The 19306-nt window shown below is 56.7% G+C and overlaps 1 protein-coding gene across 4 annotated transcripts in view; it reads left to right on the top strand.

Moving 5' to 3' along the window:
* The first annotated feature begins 4708 nt into the window (after positions 1-4708).
* CBS (cystathionine beta-synthase) overlaps positions 4709-19306 on the top strand; it is a 30536-nt gene continuing 15938 nt past the window's right edge. For 2 of the 4 annotated variants that reach the window (XM_032631221.1, XM_032631219.1), the window contains exons 1-10: positions 4709-4806; positions 8427-8634; positions 11867-11964; positions 13905-14039; positions 15406-15485; positions 15565-15699; positions 16238-16307; positions 17571-17662; positions 18418-18543; positions 19204-19288. In XM_032631221.1, coding sequence (XP_032487112.1) covers positions 8435-8634; positions 11867-11964; positions 13905-14039; positions 15406-15485; positions 15565-15699; positions 16238-16307; positions 17571-17662; positions 18418-18543; positions 19204-19288 — 1021 coding nt within the window. In that variant the 5' untranslated portion in view covers positions 4709-4806; positions 8427-8434. Of the gene's footprint in view, positions 4807-8426; positions 8635-11866; positions 11974-13904; positions 14040-15405; positions 15486-15564; positions 15700-16237; positions 16308-17570; positions 17663-18417; positions 18544-19203; positions 19289-19306 lie in introns of all 4 variants that reach the window. The other 2 variants (XM_032631220.1, XM_032631217.1) reach the window with 1 other exon arrangement.

Genomic DNA, 19306 nt, shown 5'->3' with positions numbered 1-19306 from the left:
AGGTCGTGAAGGTGGAGCCCTCGTGATGGGGTTAGTGCCCTTATAAGAAGAGACACAAGTGAGCTTGTCCCCTGCTCCTTCCCCCAACGTCTACAAGCCAGGAAGAGAGCCCTCACCAGGCTGATCCTGTGCTTCTAGTCTCCAGAACTATGAGAAATAAATGTTTGTTGTTTAAGCCGAGCCCCTACTCTTGTTAAAGAAAATTATTCTGACACTTGTAAAAAGGGCAAAGAAGACGTTATTTGAGACTGTTGCAATAGGAGAGAGAGATGGGGCTCAACTCCAAGTACAAGGAGGAAGCCGGGTATTTGCTGCCGAGGAGCAGAGTGAGGGCTCAGTGGATGGAAAACTACTAGGAGACATCAAGGCAAGGAGATTCCTTTTTTTTTAATTTATTTTTGGCTGCGTTGGGTCTTCGTTGCTGCACACGGGCTTTCTCTAGTTGTAGCTTGCGGGGGCTACTCTTCATTGCAGTGTGCGGGCTTCTTATTGCAGTGGCTTCTCTTGTTGCGGAGCATGGGCTCTAGGCACACGGGCTTCAGTAGTTGCAGCACGCAGGCTCAGTAGTTGTGGCACACGGGCTTAGTTGCTTCACGGCATGTGGGATCTTCCAGGACCAGGGATCGAATCTGTGTCCCCTGCACTGGCAGGCAGATTCTTAACCACTGCGCCACCAGGGAAGCCCTAAGGCGGGGAGATTCTTGATAAACAGACCTTGTAGAGTTCTTGCTAGAGGCAGGCCAGGGACTTCTACATCAAAAGAGGGGGGACCTTGATCGAATGTCAAGGGTGATCAGATATGGGGTGGGGCAGTCTCTCTAAACTGACTTAGCAGGATTCCTGCTAAAAGTGGCCTAGGCAGGCCCAAGACAAGGTGTTGGGGGGATGCTAGTGGAGAAGAGGGCTCAGAGGAGCCTGACCAAGGTTTGGTCAAGGAGTCTTAGTTACCCTAAAGGCCTCTTTTTCATTTAATCACCTCTTCAAAGACTTTATCCACAAATATAGTTACATTCTTAGGTGTGTGTTGGGGGGTGGCACTTGACATATGAATTTGAGGAGGTCACAGTTCAGCCCATAACAAGGACACATTGTGCAAGCAGATAGGGTAGGGGGTCCCTGGAGAAAGAGAACCAGGCATGGCCTTCTCAACACAAGAGAAGCCATTTTTGGCCTAAGCCACTTTGTTTTTTTCTGTTTGTTTGTTTTTGCTTTTGTTTTAAAATTGTATTTTATTTACTTATTTTTTGGCTGCATTGGGTCTTCATTGCTGCGCATGGGCTTTCTCTAGTTGTGGCGAGCGGGGGCTACTCTTCATTGCGGTGCGCAGGCTTCTCATTGTGGTGGCTTCTCTTGTTGCTGTGTGCGGGTCCTAGGTGCTCAGGCTTCAGTAGTTGCGGCACAGGGGCTCGGTAGTTGCAGCGCGCAGGCTGTAGGGCACACGGGCTTCAGTAGTTGTGGCGTACAGGCTCAGTAGTTGTGGCTCGCAGGCTCTAGAGTGCAGGCTCAGTAGTTGTGGCGCACAGGCTTAGTTGCTCCATGGCACGTGGAACCTTCCCGGACCAGGGATCGAACCCATGTCTCCTGCATTAGCAGGCAGATTCTCAACCACTGTGCCACCCAAGAAGTCCCCTAAGCCACTTTGTGATCTAAGCTTGGCCACAGTGCTTGCCCTTAAACTGGTCTCAGTAATTAATGATCTTTGGGGAAGTGAGGGAATGCAGGAACACAGGAAAATCAGTAAAGAAACAATAGTTGAGACTCTGACTCAGCACCACTCCCGTGGTCTCCATCCAGAGTGCATCCCCTGGGTGGAATTAGACCAAACCAAGGACATTCTGCAAAATCCCTGGCTTGTGCACTTCAAAAATGTCAGTGTCCTGGGTATTCCCTGGCAGTCCAGTAGTTAGGACTCCACGCTTTCACTGTTCAATCCCTGCTCAGGGAACTAAGATCCCACAAGCCACACAGCGCAGCCGAAAAAAAAAGGGAGGGAGGAAGGAAGGAAGGAAGGAAGGAAGAAAAAATGTCAATGTCTTAATACAAAGAATAGCTAAAGAGACTCAGCCACTGAATGTGGCATACGGTCAGGGACTGGCTATGCAGGACACTGTTGGAATGATTGGCAAACTGAGGAAGATCTGTTGGTTAGATCATAGTTTTGTATCAACGTTAACTTTTTGTTTGTTTTTTAAAGTCTTTAATTTTTTAAAAGCAGTTTTAGCTTAACTTCTTGATTTTGACAGTTGAAATATGGTTATAGGAAACAATTCTTTGTTTCTGGGAAATACACACTGAAGTAGTTGGGGGTAGAGGGACATTGTATCTCCAACTTACTCTCAACCATTCAGAAAAAACATAGATAGATGGTAGATAAATTGATGACAAAGACTTAGATACATATTTTATATGTAAGAATCTGAGAGAGACACACACAGAGAGAGAAGTGTAAAGCAAACATAATAAAAATTTAACATTTGGAAAATCTGGATGAAGGGCGCCTGGAAATTCTTTATACTATTTTACTATATACTATACCACTACAGTATATACTATACTATAGTGGTATAGTATATATACTATATATATACTATTATATATATATATAGTATATATATATACTATACCACTTTTCTGACATTCTGAAATTACGTTAAAAATTTTTTTTAAATTTTTATGCTTGCCCTTTAAAACAACACAAGTTCATTGTCTCTCACAGCTCTGGAGGCCAGAAGTCCAAAATCACGGCGTCGCAGGGCCGTGCTCCCTCTGAGGCTCTGGCGGGGCTCATTCCTGCCTCTCCAGCTCCTGTTGCTTGCGTGTTCTTGTCTTGTGCCTGGATGACTCCAGTCTCTGCCTCTGTCTTCACATGGCCGTCTCCCCTCTGTGGGTCTGTGTCCAAATTTCCCTCCTGTAAGGACACCAGTCATACTGGATTTAGAGCTCCCCTCTTTACTCACTATGACCTCATCTTAAGTTGATTGTATCCTCAAAGACCCTATTTCCAAGTAAGATCACACTCAAAGATTCAGGGGTTAGTAAAAGTTTAACATCTGGGAATCTTTGAGTAGCTGGGAATTCTTATACTATTCCCGCCACTTTTGTGGCAGTCTGAAATTATGCCAACATAATTCGGAGCATAATTTAAAACTCCCCACTGGAAACCCTCCCAAGCGCCCCAGGTCTTTGAGGCTAAAGTCCAGATCGTGGCCTGGACTCCGCCTCCCCTCCCACCTCTGACCGCACCTGCTTCCGCTCTGGCCACAGTGACCTTCCCTGCTTCCCCGGACACCCTGCTTTCTTCCTGCCCCAGGCCTTTGCACTGGCTAACTTCAGCCGGGGACATCCTTCTCCAGGACAAGATGTGGTGCCTGAGCTCTCTGCTCAAGGGTCACCTGTCCACAGAGACTTCTGACCACCTGATCTGGGACTCTGCCGCTCCTGTCTTTCTCCATTCCCCGCTGTGTCATTATTATCAGTCTCATTAGTGGAAGTTTTTTATGAAGTGATGTCTGTTGAGCCCCCTCCCCTAGAACAGCAACCCCACAGGCGCAGAGGCCATTTGTTTCAGCTTGCTCTGTTTCCCATGCAGCGCTGGGAGCAATGCGGGCACGTGGCCAGCGCACTAAACAGTTGGGTGCTGGGCCAAGTAACTCCATCCTGTATGTCTGCCCAAGCCTGGCGGCTCCGCCTTTCACTTAGTCACTACGGTGCAGGAGAAACTCAAGGGTCAGGGATTCTCCATTCAGCTCGGAACCTCAAGAGGCAGGCAGGCTCTTTAAAAGTCGAGAGCACCCAGTCTGGAATATTGTTATTAGCGGTCGCCTTCCCAGCGACCAGGGCCATCCTGGCCGTCAGCCTTTGGCGCCTTTGGCGCCCGTGAGAGCCTGCCGGCAGCCCGGCTCCCAGCGGCTTTGTGGCTTCTGGCCATGTCCACGTGCGCTCAGGTTCCCTCCCTGATGGGAGCGGTCACCGGGCTGGGCAGACAGAGGGGCTCGGCCGGCGAAGCACTGTGTATGCTGGGCCCTTGGACCGTGAGGGGCAGGAAATAAGTCGGGACAAACCCGCCGTGATGGATCCGAAGCCCAGGTGCAGAGCGCCTACTGTCTGCGCGCTGGGTCCGCCCGCAGCTTTCAGCCCCCTGGGGTCCCGCGACCAGACAGAACCGTGTCCGGTGGTCGCGGGACCGGGCCAGCGTGAGGGGACCCAGCAGGCGGGATGCGTGCTGAGGCTCATCCTCAGGGCCTTCCAAGTCCTTCTTCTCTCCAGACCGCACGTTTTTAACTCATCAATCAATATTTATTTATTACACTCCCGCAAAGCAAGGATTTACCCAAGTAAACTAGAATCGGGACATTGGGTACAGAGTGTTCGCACACCCCTGGATGCGGGGTTCTGGTTGGGGTCCCGGGGCGGGAGGTGGGGAGAGGGTAGGGGTAGGCGGAGCGTGCTGGGGTCCCGGGAGTGAGGGGAGAAGAGGGGACAGAGGCCACCGGCCCACGGCTGCGTCAAAAGAGAGTAGGTGATGGGGGTGGGGTCTTGACCCAAGGTGCAGCAGTGGGGGAGGGATGGGGGCGTGGCGGGTGGGCGTGGCGAGAGGCGGGTACGAGAGAGGTGGTGCCGCGCGATCCGCAACTCGGGATTGGCCGGAAGCCGGACCCCGCCCCTTCCTCTCGGCCAATCGCCTTCCTTCCACTCTGGCCGCCCAGTCCCCGGGGTGCCACCCAGCCCCGGGGTCGCGCTTTCCGGGTCACCGCTCGCCGCTCCCGGAGGCGCCCAGCCCGCCGCTTTTTCCCGGTCTCGGTCCAGGTGAGCACTTGCCGGACCGTGACTCGCCCCACCCCTAGGCGGAGGGATCTGGCCGGGGTCTGGGATGGGGTCCCCGCCTCAGCAACCGCTGGGCCGGCGTTGCATCATCCACATCTGCCAGCCGCGGAGCTGGCCCCGCGCCCCCCGCGTCCAGGACCCTCCCCTTATCGCGAGTCCCGACTGTCTTGAAGCTGGGGGTTCCGCGCCCACGTGGCCCAGGGCCTCCACTCCAACTCCTGCGGCTGCGGAGGGGACGGCAGGGGGCGCGAGCCGGTGGGCGTCGAGCTGAGACTTTCGGAAGATGCGCTCTAATGGTGCCATCATTGATTTTTCGCTGCATTTTGGATGGGAAATTGTTGTCTCGAAAATTGCTCTTTTCTGCCAGTTCTGTGGAGTGGGCGGGGGGGAGCGGGGTGTAAAATATTGATGTAGTTGCGTAGGCTGCACGGGAGGTGGCTGCCCGCGGTGGGAGGGAGCGCAGGGCGCGCCCGGCAAACAGGGCCGTGCCTCCAGCACGTACTAAGGGGATGTGGGAGGGTGCCCTGAGACCCTCACTTCGAGCCCTAGGCTAGGCGGATGGCTGAGCTGGAGAATGGGGAGGGGTAGTGGGGAAGGAGCGGGAGCGCAAAACTTAGCCTCCCAAGAGTTACCTGGGGGTGTTTATCCCAAACGGTATCCCCAAAAGCCCCTCCCAAAGGCCAGGTGACCGGGCGGTCTCCAGATCCTCTGTAGCGTCTCAATTACCCGCCTGAAAAGTCTCTCTTTGAAACGGGAGTTTACTACCTTCCGCACCCTTGGCCCTAACTGGCCCCCTTGGGCCGACTGGTGCGCGCGTGCAGGGCGCTGGGGGGCGCGGGGGGCGTGACCCCAGGAGGGTCTTGGGGTTTGGGGTGCGGCAGGAGCCAGCAGGACCGCGCCAGGGGAGCCCGCCTTCCCAGCACGCACGTGCGTCGGCGCGCTGGGCGCTGTGCCCGCGGGGAGCTGTGCCCGCTGGGAGCTGAGACGGGCTGCGCTGGACTGAATCCGCGGGTTCGAACCCGGGTCGCCCAGCGAGGGTCCCGCCGAGTGCCTGTGGGTTCCACGGAGGCTCTGTCGGTCTCGATTTGAGTTCCCAGCAGCCCCTTACCTTTCGGGAGGTCGCTACAGGCGAGGCAAGTCGCCACATAGGAGGCGCAGGGCTGCCTGCGTCTGCGTGGCCGGTCTGCGGGGTGTCCTGGTCAGGGGGCTGCCGGCCTGTCGGCCTCTGATGGGGAGAGAGGTCTACGACAGGGGCGCTTCTGCACGACGGAAGAACCACCTACCCGTGGGCGCACCGCGGAGCGAAGGCAGTGTTCCGCTTACCACGGGGGCTTTTTGAAAGGTGGAAGAAGGACGCGGGACGTCCCTCCGTGGTTTCACGAGGGGAACTGAACGCCTGAAAAAGTACTTGCTGATCCAAAGACTTGAAGGAACCTCTGCTCTAGGCACGTTTGGGGGCAGATCGGCTGGGAGGCTGGTTTCTCCCGGAAAGCCGTGCGCCGCGGGCCTCGTGGATTTGAAACGGATGTGATTGCCAAGTGGGGGTCTCCGCTTCCCCTGCGCTCAGGCTCCGGCCTGGGCATCTGGGGCGACCTGCTGGGCGCTGGTCTGCACCTGGCCCTGCGCTGGGGGACAGGGAACCAGCTGGGGCGGCCTCTGCCCTTGTTGATGGTGGCGGTACCCAGATGGGGCCGCTCCCGAGGAGAAATCCAGCGGGTCCACGAGCCTCCATGTGCACCTCCAGCCCAGTTCCGCCTGGGCCACCGAACCTTTTCACAGCAAACTGCCTGCCGAAATGTCCTGGGGAGCAGAGGGGCAAGGCTGGGGGCTGGAGGAGTGGTGAGGGCTGCACTCAGAGGTCACCCCGAGCCACATCCCCTACCTTGAGCTCCTCGCAGGGACCTACCAGACCTACAGGGCTCCAGAGACTTGGGGTGGGGGGAGCTTTAGGTTTACAGGAAAGTTGAGAAGAGAGCAGAGTTCTCACGTACCTCCCCCCTCACACTCACGGTTCCCCCTATTATTACCATCTTACGATTTTTACAATTAATGAACATTATGGTTAACTAAAGTCCCTACTTATTTAGATTTCCTTAGTTTCCCCTAATACCCTTTTCTGTTCTGGGATTCCATCCAAGACACCTCATTCCATTTAGTTTTCACTGCTCCTTACGGAGTTGGAGCCGTGGTGAGTGTTCGGTCATCAGCCTGGTGAGTGATGGCTCCGCGCCGGCCGTGGACCGGTCCTCTGTTCCGTGTGGGAAATCACAGGGCGGCAGCCGAGCGGCTGAGCTCAGTCCTGAGAGGTGGGCGTTTGCTCATTGTCACCAGAAGGAGCTGGGCGGGGCTGCAGCCTCTTCTTTGAGTGTGCCCATTCCCTTTCCTTTCTTTCTTTCTGTCATCTATTTTAAGGTTCCATGAGATTTTTAATTGATAAAATACATGTAATATACTGTGTATTCATAAGTGTGTAAATTCAGTAGCAATACATACATTCACAGTGTTGTGCAACCATCACTATTATCTGTACCCCAGACTTCTTCCTCATAACTCTGTACCCATTAAACAGGGACTCCCCTCCCGCTGCCCCTGGGAATCTCTGCTCCACTTCACGTCTCTCTGATTTGCCTATTCTAGCTACCTCATATAGGTAGAGTCACGCAATATTCTTCTGGCTTATTTGACTTCGCAGAATGTTTCATTCCTTCTTTTTTAGGGTAAAAATATATGTATTGACCTCTTCATCTTCCTCTTGTTATTTCCATCATATAAATGTAGTCTTTTAAAATATATATATTTATTTCTTTGTCTGCTCCGGGTCTTAGTTGCAGCATGCGGGATCTTCACTATGGAATGCGGGATCTAGTTCCCTGACCAGGTATCGAAGCTGGGCCCCCTGCATTGGAAGCGCGGAGTCTTAACCCCTGGACCACCAGGGAAGTCCCTAAATGTAGTCTTTTTCAAACAACTTTATTGAGATATCTTTGATATGTAAAGGTCATATGTATATTTAAGGTGTACAACGTGATGTTTTGGTTTATGTATACGTTACGAAAAGGCAGCACAGTCAAGCTATCAAAATGAATGACATTCATCACCCCTACATAGTTGCTGTGTGCGTGTGTCTGTGTGTGTGTGCGTGCGCTCACATGTTGAGAAGATTTTAAAACTTCATTGTTTTTTCATGGCCAAATACTCTTCCACTGTATGGGTAAACCACATTCTGTTTATACATTCATCCGCTGACCAGACACTTGGTTTGTTTCCAGGTTTTTGCTATCGTGAATAGTGCCGTTAGGAATGCGGTGGGCACATATTGTATGTTTCCATTGTTTTTGGCTATACGCGTAGGGGTGGGATTGCCGGGTCACACGGTAGTTGTATGCTTAACCCTTTGAGAAGCTGTCCAGCTGTTGTCCACAGCAGCTGGTGCCTGCGTAGTTATGCCTTTTCCTGCCGAGCTACTTGAGTGAATGGAGCTCCACGCCCAGAGGGGGCTGGGCGCGCAGGGTTCCCAGGACAGGCAACAGAGAAGCAGGCCCTTCTGCAGGTGTTTGGAAACTGCCCGAACTGACGGCATCTCTTCCCCTTGCCTTTGACAGATCCCACCATGCCTTCTGAGACACCCCAAGCAGAAGAGAGGGCTGCAGGGTGCCCCCACCTCTCAGGGGCACACCTGGGGAAAGGAAGCCTGGAAAAGGAGCCTCCGGGAGACAAAGAGGTCCTGTGGATCCGTCCCGATGCCCCGAGCAGGTGCTCCTGGCAGCTGGGCAGACCTGCCACCAACTCTCCACATCACCACACTGCTCTGTGAGTCCCCTTTATGACCATAAGATGGGGGGAAGCGTTTGTTACCTGAAGCCGGGTAGCCACAGGGACCTGGGTGTGAACCACCACCCCACCACCCCCGTCCCTTGCAGTCACTCTGGATGGATGGTGAGCTGAGGTGGGAGGTATTTTATAGCTGAGTCCCCCAAGGCTCAGAGAGGCCAAGGCTCGTTTGTGCTGTAGCGCAGCACCTAGTTCAGTGCCTCCCAAGAGCAGATGCTCAGTAAATAAAGGGATGTGCCCAGGTCCCACGCTCTGAGTGACAGGTAGGGGGGAGGTTTCGGATCCAGATCCGTCCGGTTGCACACTCTTGTAATTAGGATCATGCCTGCCCTTCTCTGCTTAACTCCAGGCTGTGACATACTTTTCTGTAGTGGGGTCTTTGTGGTTGGACTGAGACTGTTGGATGAATAAACCACGACTTTAAGCCCTCTCTTGGGTATTCATGTGTCTGCAATGATCTCATTGTGAATAACTGCAGTGGAAAATGCAGTTCATTTCGTCACAGCACCTGCTATATGTGTGCCCTGTTCTAGTGCACCGTCAGATCAACCAGTGGGGAAAAAAAAAAAAAGGCAAAACTCCCTGACCCATCATGAAACTCGAACTGAGTTCACTAAACCTTAGGATTTTCTCTATTTCCTTAGTGTTATCTCCCAGAAGTATGACAAGGGAGTCGGAAGAACATGCCTTTCGGATGTTTGGCTCTTATCCTTCATACACTGCTGTACCAACGTTTATGATGATTGATTTTCGATTCAGAACGGGGGAGGGGGAGGGGGAGGGGGAGGGGGAGGGGTGCTCTCCTCACTGGGGCCAATGGACCGAAGTAACATTTACAAACCCAGAAGCTCCCGGCGTTAAACATACCTCGATTCTGGGAGCTCAGGAGGCCAAGTTGGCCGCCGGCCATAGGGCGTGAGCCCCTGCTTCCAGAACAAAGCAGAGGGTGAAATGGCTCCGTGAGCTTCTCACTGGGCCTGGGGTGGCTGGGACACCATCCTATCCAGGCTGCAACCTAGCATCACACCTGCACTTCACGTGGTGGCCTGACCCTCCTAAAACGCCCTGGCGGGGTTGCTGTCCCATCGTGAAACTGCTTGTCCCAGTTCAGGTTATGAGGACTGGGCCCGGGCCTGAGGCTCTGGGGCTCACCCGCTGTCAGGACGCTGGACCCGGGTCCCTGGACGAGGCAGCCTAGGCGATCCCGGTGGTGAGAGCACAGGGGTGATGAGACAGGTGATGTGGCCGGGTGGCCTGGGGAGACCTCAGAGCCGGTACCTGGATGGGCAGGAGGTGCCAGCCCTGTGGGTATCCGGGGAAGGGGTTCCAGACGGTTCCCAGGTAGGGTGGGCTTAGAACGAGGAACAGAATGGGAGCAGCAGAGGGAGGGGAGGGGCTGCGGAGGGGAAGCAGAGCCAGGCGCCCTGCCAGGCGAGGGGGTTTCAGGTTATTCCAGGGGGCTGTAGGGCTCTGCTCCCAGAAGCCTCCTGGGCTGTCACGGGGAAAGCAGCTGAGATAAGGTGTTAAATTCCCTCCCCAGGCCTGGCCCGATCACCTCAGGCAAGCTTCCCAGGTGACTTTCTGCCCCCCACCCCCACCCCCCACCCCCGGCCCTGGTGCTGAGTCAGGAGCCCTGAGTTCTCCGCAGGGGCGGGCTGGGCCTCCCGGTTCTCAGGCTGCTACAACCTTTGCTGGGGGTGGATGACTCAGCCGCCCTCCAGTCCTTCCCAGGTGTTTACCCCTCCTGCCTTGACTTTAACTAGTTAATAAGTCAACCCCGAGGTCGCCCCTAGAACCTGGTCTCCCTCCAAGTCTGGGGTCAGGAGCCCTTTGCCCCCGCCCCGGCTCTCCCCTCACCCCAACTTCCGCACCTCTCTTGGCCAAGCCTGCCTCTGGCGGGGCTTGGGGCATCCGTGCCACCTTGGAGGGTGCAGCTGGGCTCCAGCCAGGCCATGTTGCTGCCTGTGTGGGCCCCGGGGCGGAAGGCGGCATTCCCGGGGAGCTGTGGATCACCACCTTGGGAGCGGGGAGGAATCTACATGGTTAATGGGTCCCTGCAGTGGGGAACGCGGCTCACGCAAGCGTGAGAGCCGTGGGGATGGCACCTGAGAAATCCAGGGTGTAGGAAGCCATTGAGTTTCTTGGAACTCACGTCAGTTTTGCATATTCCGGGATGAATAGTCGGTCCCTGAGGATGAGGGTGGAGGCAACATCGTGGGGGCCACTCAGGAAATGCAGGTATCACAGCGTGCACAGCTGAGCAGCGGCTGAGCTGTCCCACACCTTCCTGTCACCTGTCACCGGCTGCTCAGCTGGAAGAACCACTGGGGGGGGGGGGGGGCAGTCACTCGAATGTAAAGGGGGACAGTTGGTCCATGAGAAGCGAATCCCGTTCTGAGCCTGGAGGCCCACCTGGGAATTCGCCTGACCTTAGCCCCAAGGACAAGAGATGACCTGCCAGAGGCCTTTGTTCTTTGGTCTGAGTATCAGGCTTCCTGCCACCTGTGCCAGACACTCTGAGTGATGCCAGGTGCCTGGGTGGGCTCTTTGCAGTCACTGTCACTGTCACTGCCCGGTGGCCAGACCGTCTGAGGGGGTCTCTGTCCAGCGGTCCCCACCAGTTTTTTCATCCAAGAAAAGGAAGGGAGGTATCCCAGGAGGCAGGTGCTGAGAGAGGAGATGAACTGAAGATCAAAAACCTAAAAAGATCGGGACTTCCCTGGTGGTCCAGTGGCTATGACTCCACCTTCCAGTGCAGGGGGCGCGGGTTTGATCCCATATGCCAAAAAAAAAAAACAAACCTAAAAAGGTGGACCAGGACGTGATGTTTTGAAATCAGTGTTTGTTTGTTTTAACTTTTTTATTTGGAAATAACACTCAAATGAAGTTGCAAAAATCATACCGAGAGGTCGTGGGGACGTTCGCCCACCTGCCCACTGATACCATCTGTTACCACAGTGAGTTTTCAAACCCCGGAAACATTGGTGCAGTTGTTCACTAAACTGCGTTCGTTTTCATAGGTTTTGAGGTGTACTTGCCCGTGCGTATGTGTGTGACCTTTTAGCAAATGTGGATTTGTGTACTTGCCACCCGGTTCCTCATGAAAGGCAATTCTTTGCTTTACTTCTCGATTTATTTAAAAGAATGTGCTGGCCTGCCACGGCTGGTACCATTTTGTTTTTCTGAGTAATCGTGGACTCCTCTGTTTTAGGGAGAAATCTCCCAAAATCCTGCCGGACATCCTGAAGAAGATTGGGGATACCCCGATGGTGAGGATTAACAAGATTGGGAGGAACTTCGGCCTGAAGTGTGAGCTCCGTGAGTGCCGGCTTCCTGCGCGCGGCTCGCAGGCCGGGGGCGCGGGTGGGCCCCTCACACCCTGCGGGAGGGGTGTTTGACCACGTCAGGTGAGGTCGGGAGAGGGTGAGAAAGCCCTCGCCGGAGTCGGTGTAAGGGAGGCCGCGGCCTGTGAGCCGAGGCCTGGATTGTGGAGGGAAGCGTGTCCGGGCAGATGTTGGGGGCAGAACCCGAGCCGGGAAGGCGGTGCTCTAAGCCGGCAGCTGCAGAAGCAGAGCGGCGCCGGTCTGTCTCGGACTCGGACTCACGTAGGGAGGGGCAGCCATGCCGTGGTTGGGGTGGGCTGACCTGAGAGCCGGGGCGGTTTTTGTGATGAGGGTCTCAGCCATCAGCCGGGCAGGAACTGGCTGCCCCGGTGCTCAGACAGACAGTTCGCGTCTCACTTAGGAGACACAGAGTGGGGATTTGGGAGCTGTGTCTGGTACACATGGGGATCACCCGAGAGTCTTATCCAAGTCCTATGGAGAAGGGACTAATTTGCAGGAGGCTGTTTCCAGGAACACAGGAGGGTGGGGGGCTTTCTTCACCTCCACTGTTCTCCCAGCTCGGAGCCCAGGTAGATGTCAGCCTTGTCCCAGAGGAAGTGACAGGTGCAGAGGCCCTGGGGCGGACCAGGCCTGGTGCTGCTGGGGCAGAGAGAGCTGGGGAGGGGAGAGCGTGGGGGTCCTTGGGGGTCAACACCTCCTAGGGGAGGGACCGAGGCCACGTGGTCGATTCACCCCAGAGGCATCACCATCAGAGGCTTCCCGCGCACGCCTCTGGTGAAGAATTCTCTCATAAGCAACAAGCAGTACGCACTCCCAGGCGCTGCTGGGGGTGTATCAGAACAACCCAGGAGAGCTATCGTCTGCTCTGTGCTCCTCCGTCAGATAACAGAGACCAGTAACTAGTACCCCGTAGGCATGGGCCTGCTGCATGCACTTCAACTTGGCAGGAGCCCCTGAAGTAGGTTTTACTGTGTCCATTTTACAGATGGAAAAACCGAGCCTCCGGTTGGTTACTTGGCTTGCCCACGGCTGATCAGCTTGAATCCCTGCGTCTCTGTTGGCTTTCCCATGGGCTCATTAGAATTTTCTAACAAGTAATTCAAGTGTGTGACCTACAAGAGTCTGGGGTGCGGGGCTCCTCAGCGGTCAGACATTCAAGAGCCCCTCCTTCACTGTCCCGGCAGGGGCCTCTCTGGGTCTTGTGGATTTCAGAAACCAGGACAAAGCAGGAGGAGCTTGTTTTGTGGGTGCTGCAGGCCGGCCTGGTCCTTCAATCACATTTGGTGCCATCTCTCCCCCTTTTACGAACACTGCATGTTTTTGAGAGGTGGGAGGGAGTCCTCCCCCAAGGAAAGAAGAGCAGAAGCAGAGGCTTAGGCACAGGAGAGGGCGTCGTATCTGCTAGGTGGGGAAGATGGCGGGTGTGCAAGGTGTGTGGGTCCTGGTCTGGGGGTGTGACGGGCGAGCTGTGGCTTCAGGACATCAGGTCGTCTGTCGTGATCCGCTGGGTACGGTGGGGCTGTCTGCCCTGATTTAAGCCTGGGCTCCAGTCGGCCGCCCGCTGCACACCCAGCAAGTCTCTTCGGGACTGTGCTGCGTCACGGGGGTGCCTCTGCTCCATCCATCCAGTTGGGGGGGGGCTCCTCAGGCTGCTCTGTCTCATGCACTTGGAGTTGCCACGTGGTCCATGGGGGGTGGGACGGGCAGGTGCCAGAAGCTCCCGTGGGCAAGCACCCTCACCCACGTCAGGTGTGGGAGGTGACAATGGAAAGGCGATGATTTTCAGGACCACTGAAGCTTGTCCCTGCATCCTGGGCGTATCGGGTGCTGGGGAGGGGACGGCACGGCAGGCATCCCTTAGCATCAGGGTCCTCTTCCTCTCTCATGATGCGTCTCTGGCTCCAGTGGCCAAGTGTGAGTTCTTCAACGCGGGCGGGAGCGTGAAGGACCGCATCAGCCTGCGAATGATTGAGGATGCTGAGCGCGAGGGGACCCTGAAGCCTGGGGACACCATCATCGAGCCGACGTCGGGGAACACAGGTGGGCGCTGCCACGGGCCAGAGCTCCCGGCCCGGGTGACCCAGGGCTGCACGCGCTGGTCTGTCCGGCTGGCCCTTCCCTTCCATCCACGCACTTTGCTCGGCACCTGACGCCTGTGTGCAGGTGTGTGGTTGAGCCCAGCTTTCTCTGATATCTTGCCGTCCCAGCTGCATTGGTGATGTTGGAGTCTGTTATGTGGGCAACTACACCTTGTAGTAAAAATCTGTCCTGGTTTCCTTTGGCTGCGGTAATAAATCCCACAGCCTAGGCGGCTTAATCAACAGACACTTATTATCTCGCAGTCTGAAGGCTGGACAACTGACATCAGGTGTCAACAGGGCTGGTTCCTCCTGAGGCCTCTCTCCTGGGCATCTTCTCCCTGTGTCCTCACGTGCGTCCCTCTGTGTGTGTCTGTGTGCTGATCTCTTCTTATGAGGACACCAGACATACAGGGTTAGGGCCCACCCATATGACCTCGTTTAACCTTAATCTCCTCTTCAAAGACCCATCTCCAGTTAGAGTCACATTCTGAGGGGGGTTGCAGGGTAGGACTTCAACAGATGAATTTTGGAGGGACACAGTTGAGTCCGTAACACTCCACCCTCTGGCCCCCAGAATTCATGTCCTTCTCGAATGCAAAGTATATTCACCCCCCTCCCAACAGCCCCCCAAAGTCTGAACCCATTCCAGCACCGACGTTAAGTCTCATCTAAGGATCACCTAAATCAGAGGTGGATGAGACCTGAGGCTCGATTCCTCCTGAAGCAAAATTCCCCTCCGGCTGCGAACCTTCAAACCGGACGATTTATGTGTTTCCAAAGCACAGTGGCAGGCCAGGCACAGGACAGACATTCCCATCCAAACCCAGAAAGGGGTCGTGGGTCCCAAGCAGGTCCGAAGCCGAGTGGGGCAAACTCCAGGAGATCTTGAGGCTCCAGAACCCTCCTCTCTGGCTCCGTGTTCTGTCTTCAGACTAACTGGGGTGGCCCCTCCCCTCAGCCCTGGGCAGCGGCCCCGACCCCTTTGGAACCAGGGAGGAGGCGTCCGGCCCGGGCCTGTGCCCCAGCCCCGTGGTGGGGCTGGGGACGGGAACACGCGGGCTCCACAACGTCTGCTGCTATTGTCACCTCCCAGGCGCCTAGTAAGAGCTGGAGGAATTGGGGTTCATGGTGGGCAGCCTGCTTTTTTCTCTGGGCACACTTGCCTTTTTATCTCTGCCTCCACATTCTCCTCTTATCCCCTCATTTGAGGGCAGAAGGGGATGATGTAGGGCATTTTTGCAGCGCCCTCTCCCCTGGGCCTTTGGGGCTGGAAGCGGGGTCTCGGGGGCACCGTGGCCCCCTCTCACTGCATGTGCTGTCCCCAGGGATCGGGCTGGCCCTGGCTGCCGCGGTGAAGGGCTACCATTGCATCATCGTGATGCCAGAGAAGATGAGTACTGAGAAGGTAGGCGGGCATCTCCCCGGCCCCTGCCCCTGCGCTGAAGGCCCGGTGGGGAGGTGAAGGCCACCATGTACCTCTGCAGGTGGACGTCCTGCGTGCCCTGGGGGCCGAGATCGTGAGGACACCCACCAACGCCAGATTCGACTCCCCTGAGTCACATGTGGGCGTGGCCTGGAGGCTGAGGAACGAGATCCCCAATTCTCACATCCTGGACCAGGTGAGGGCCGGGCCCTGGGGCGACTGTGTGCCCAGAGGCTTGGGACCAAGTGGGGCCTTCCCTGGGGGATGTCCGCCGGGGGCTTGGGGGTGGTGTCACATCCGCAGCAGGAGCAGAGGCTGCAGAGGGACCGACGCACTGGGACGCGGTCACTGGCCTCTCCCAGCCCAGTGTGTGGCCGGCAGGGTCGGCCAAGCCTTTGGCTGTGCTGTCTGTGTGCCGGCTTCGAGGGCTCAGCTCAGTGCGCTGGAACGCCCTTTGCAGAGGACCCGGGAAGCTCTCTACAGGCATAAAATACATGCAGACCTTTTGACTGGAAGCTCTTCTTTGTCACTCACTCCACATCTGGGTTAATTCAGAAATCGCATCTTGTGGAGAGCTGGTTTTCATGCTTGGTGTCTGTTGAGTGCCCGGGCCATTCCCCGAGCTGCCAGCATCCTCTCTGGCTTTGCACTGAGCTGTTTGCCTGGTGCCCTGGGGCCGCTGCCGGTTCTGTGCCTCGACTTCAGCACGACTCCTTTGCTCTCTTTCCTTGCAGTACCGCAATGCCAGCAACCCTCTCGCTCACTACGACATCACGGCCGAGGAGATCCTGCAGCAGTGTGACGGTGTATACTTCTAACCCTGCTGTCCATCTTGACTGGGAGTGTACAAGTCACTTACCCGCTCCTTCGTAAACTCCTTTTAATCCTTCAAAACCCAGCTCAGATGTCCCCTCTCCGTGAAGTGCTTTCTAGAACATTTCTCTAGAGCGGTTTCCTCCCTCTTGGACTTTGCCCGTGCCTCTCCTACAGCACCAAACATGTCATGTGGTTGTATTTGTTTACCTAGCAGTCTTTCCTCCAGACCTGTAGGAGCTCTTGAGTGCAGGGCACAAGGGTGTCCCACGCTGGTTCTGGGCTCACAGCTGGGGCTTCACGTTGCTGGACGGCACTTGGCCTCAAGTCCCAGCCTGGGCACTGAATTCAACACTGGGGTTTTCTCATCTGCAGAACTGGGGTGGTGACATCTGCAATTAGCTTACTCTGTACAGACTTGAGGCTGCTTGGAACCTCTCCGCACAGTTGGTGCCAAGGCCGAGGGGGTTGCGATGTTTTCTGACAGGCTGTTTCCCTAAGAGGTCTTCGGGAAGAGTCGCCAGGGGCTTGGCACCCCTGGCTTCCTGTTTGGTGCCTAGCGTTGGCTTAAGTGCCCTCGTTCCGTGCCCAGGAGCCAGGCAGCAAAGTCCAGGCATTTGCTCACCCAGGTCTTACGTGTGAGAATCCTCTCATTCGGTAAAAACAGCCTTTCTGCCTCAGCACGGGTGCCCGCGCTGACTTGTCTGCGGGCGCCTGAGCTGGCCACCGGACACTGAGAGAGCCCAGACAACGTCTGAGCCAAGCTGAGCGGTTTATTCTGGTCCCTTTGATAATTCAGTTCACTTATCCACGTCGTCTGAACCAAACAGCTTAAGGAAGTGTGAAGAGCCTCCCTGGGCTCAGCCCTCAGCCACCTGGGGCCCACCTCCTGCAGGAAGTCACCTCGTTCACGGTTCACGATTCACGACAAATAGGGATTTCAGGGACTGGCTGCGTTTAGCCTTAAATGGGGCTCCCTGGGGCTCTGTTACCATGACTGTGTCTCAAAGATGGAGGACTGTGATGAGAGGCTTTAAATTTGAGAATAGGTTTGCTTTTGCCCCTTTTGGTAACTTGCCTTCGTTGTGGTTGAAGACCTTCTTGCTTCTTATTAAGAGTGGAGGGCTGAGCAGAAACTAACACACCATTGTAAAGCAATTATACTCCAATAAAGATGCTTCAAAAAAAAAAAGAGTGGGGGTCGGCCGCTCCTGCCTGAGGATGTTCTCCCTGACATGCCTTCTCCCCTGTCAGGGAGGCTGGACATGCTGGTGGCGTCGGCGGGCACGGGGGGCACCATCACAGGCATCGCCAGGAAGCTGAAGGAGAAGTGCCCTGGATGCAAGGTGAGGGGCTGCGAGGGCGCCACCCTGCCCCGCCCAGGAGATGTGGGCCTGGACGTGTGCGCGTTTCCCACCTACGGCCTGAACTGCAGCTGGAGGCTTAACTGTTGGGCTCCTTGGCCTTGGGCCCACAGAGTGGCCTCTGCTTTAGAGCCGGAAGTTCCCATGTCTGACACTTCTGCATAGACGGCCTTGCATCTTGTATGGGGGGGTTGTACCTATGCCTGCCCCGGGGATAAAGGACCCAGCAACCTGGACGCCCAGATGAGCTGGGGGTGGGAGAGTCCATTTGGGTGGCCTCCAAGGGTCATTCCAGAAGCCGAGAGCTCTCAGGTTCAGGTCCTACCGCTGCCCCACCGGGGCTCTGAGAGTAGGGGAGGGGCACCTGAGCCTGGGGAGGGGCTCAGAGAGACCCCCGCTGGAGGTGCCGAGCGCACCCTTCCCCTCTCCGCCGTCCAGGAGAGGTCAGTCCTAGCACCCCCCTCGCCCCAGGCTCCCGCTGTCCCGGGGCGTCTCTCGGGGCTGTCCTCGGGCACCCCCCGCAGGAGGAGCTTTCCAGGACGCCACTTCCCCCAGCCTCGTGCTGCCCCTTGAGTGCCCTGAGGTGGACATTTATTTACCTTGCGATCTCCCAGCGCCCGGGCCTGGGTTAGTGGGTTTCGAGCCTCGTGCCCGAGGTCCGGGAACGGGGCCCGCGCCCGGATGACAGCCAGGTGCATCCAGGTGAGACTTGAGCCCCAAGGCTGCCCACTCTGCAGATCATCGGGGTGGACCCCGAAGGCTCCATCCTTGCAGAGCCCGAGGAGCTGAACCAGACGGAGCAGACGGCCTACGAGGTGGAAGGGATCGGCTACGACTTCATCCCCACCGTGCTGGACAGGACGGTAGGCGGGGCAGCAGTGACAAGCCCAGCCCTCAGGCCACAGCCTTGCCTGGCTGGGCACGGGGTGGGGGGGGGGGGGTGGCGCGGCGTGGGGGGCGCCTGGCTGAGCGGGAACAGAGACGCGAGCTCCGCGCTGCACGGGGCAGTAGTCTCGGGGGTCATGACGGTGACTCGCGGTACTGTACCTGACGAGCGAGCGTGTACCACGGCCCTGTTGGGCAGACACAGAGGCCGTTGGGGGGTGGCGGGTGGCACAGACCACCCCGGCAGGGGGAGGGAGCCGGGTGGCTGGAGCGGGGAAGCAGGCCGACGTGGGAGAGCTAAGGACCCCAGAGAAGGCTCCTTTTAAGGACCCTAAAGGATGCTTCGGTCAGAGACCTAGACTAGAAGTATGGCCCTCAGCGGGGCTGCTGGGCGGTTTTACTGGCCACGTGCACGGTGCGCTGGACCCGGGGGGAGGGGGTGGGGCGCGACCTAGGTCTGCAGATGCGAGTCCTGGATCCCAGACAAGGGGCTGGGCCGCATCCCTGGAGGGTCACGACCTCCCGGACCGAGGTCCTCTGTGAGGTTGCAACCTGGGCGGTGGTGCCCACGCCCGCCACACCCCCGCTGCCCAGCGCCCGGCGCTGCCCGGCCTGACCGCCTGCCCTCGGCCCCCCAGGTGGTGGACACGTGGTTCAAGAGCAACGACGAGGATGCCTTCGCCTTCGCGCGCATGCTGATCGCGCAGGAGGGGCTGCTGTGCGGTGAGTGGGGCGCCGGGC

Source organism: Phocoena sinus, chromosome 4, assembly GCF_008692025.1.
Source record: "Phocoena sinus isolate mPhoSin1 chromosome 4, mPhoSin1.pri, whole genome shotgun sequence".
Classification (NCBI taxonomy): Eukaryota; Metazoa; Chordata; class Mammalia; order Artiodactyla; family Phocoenidae; genus Phocoena; species Phocoena sinus.
The sequence above is the reverse complement of the archived record's forward strand: the minus strand, read 5'-3'. Positions and strand labels throughout refer to the sequence as shown.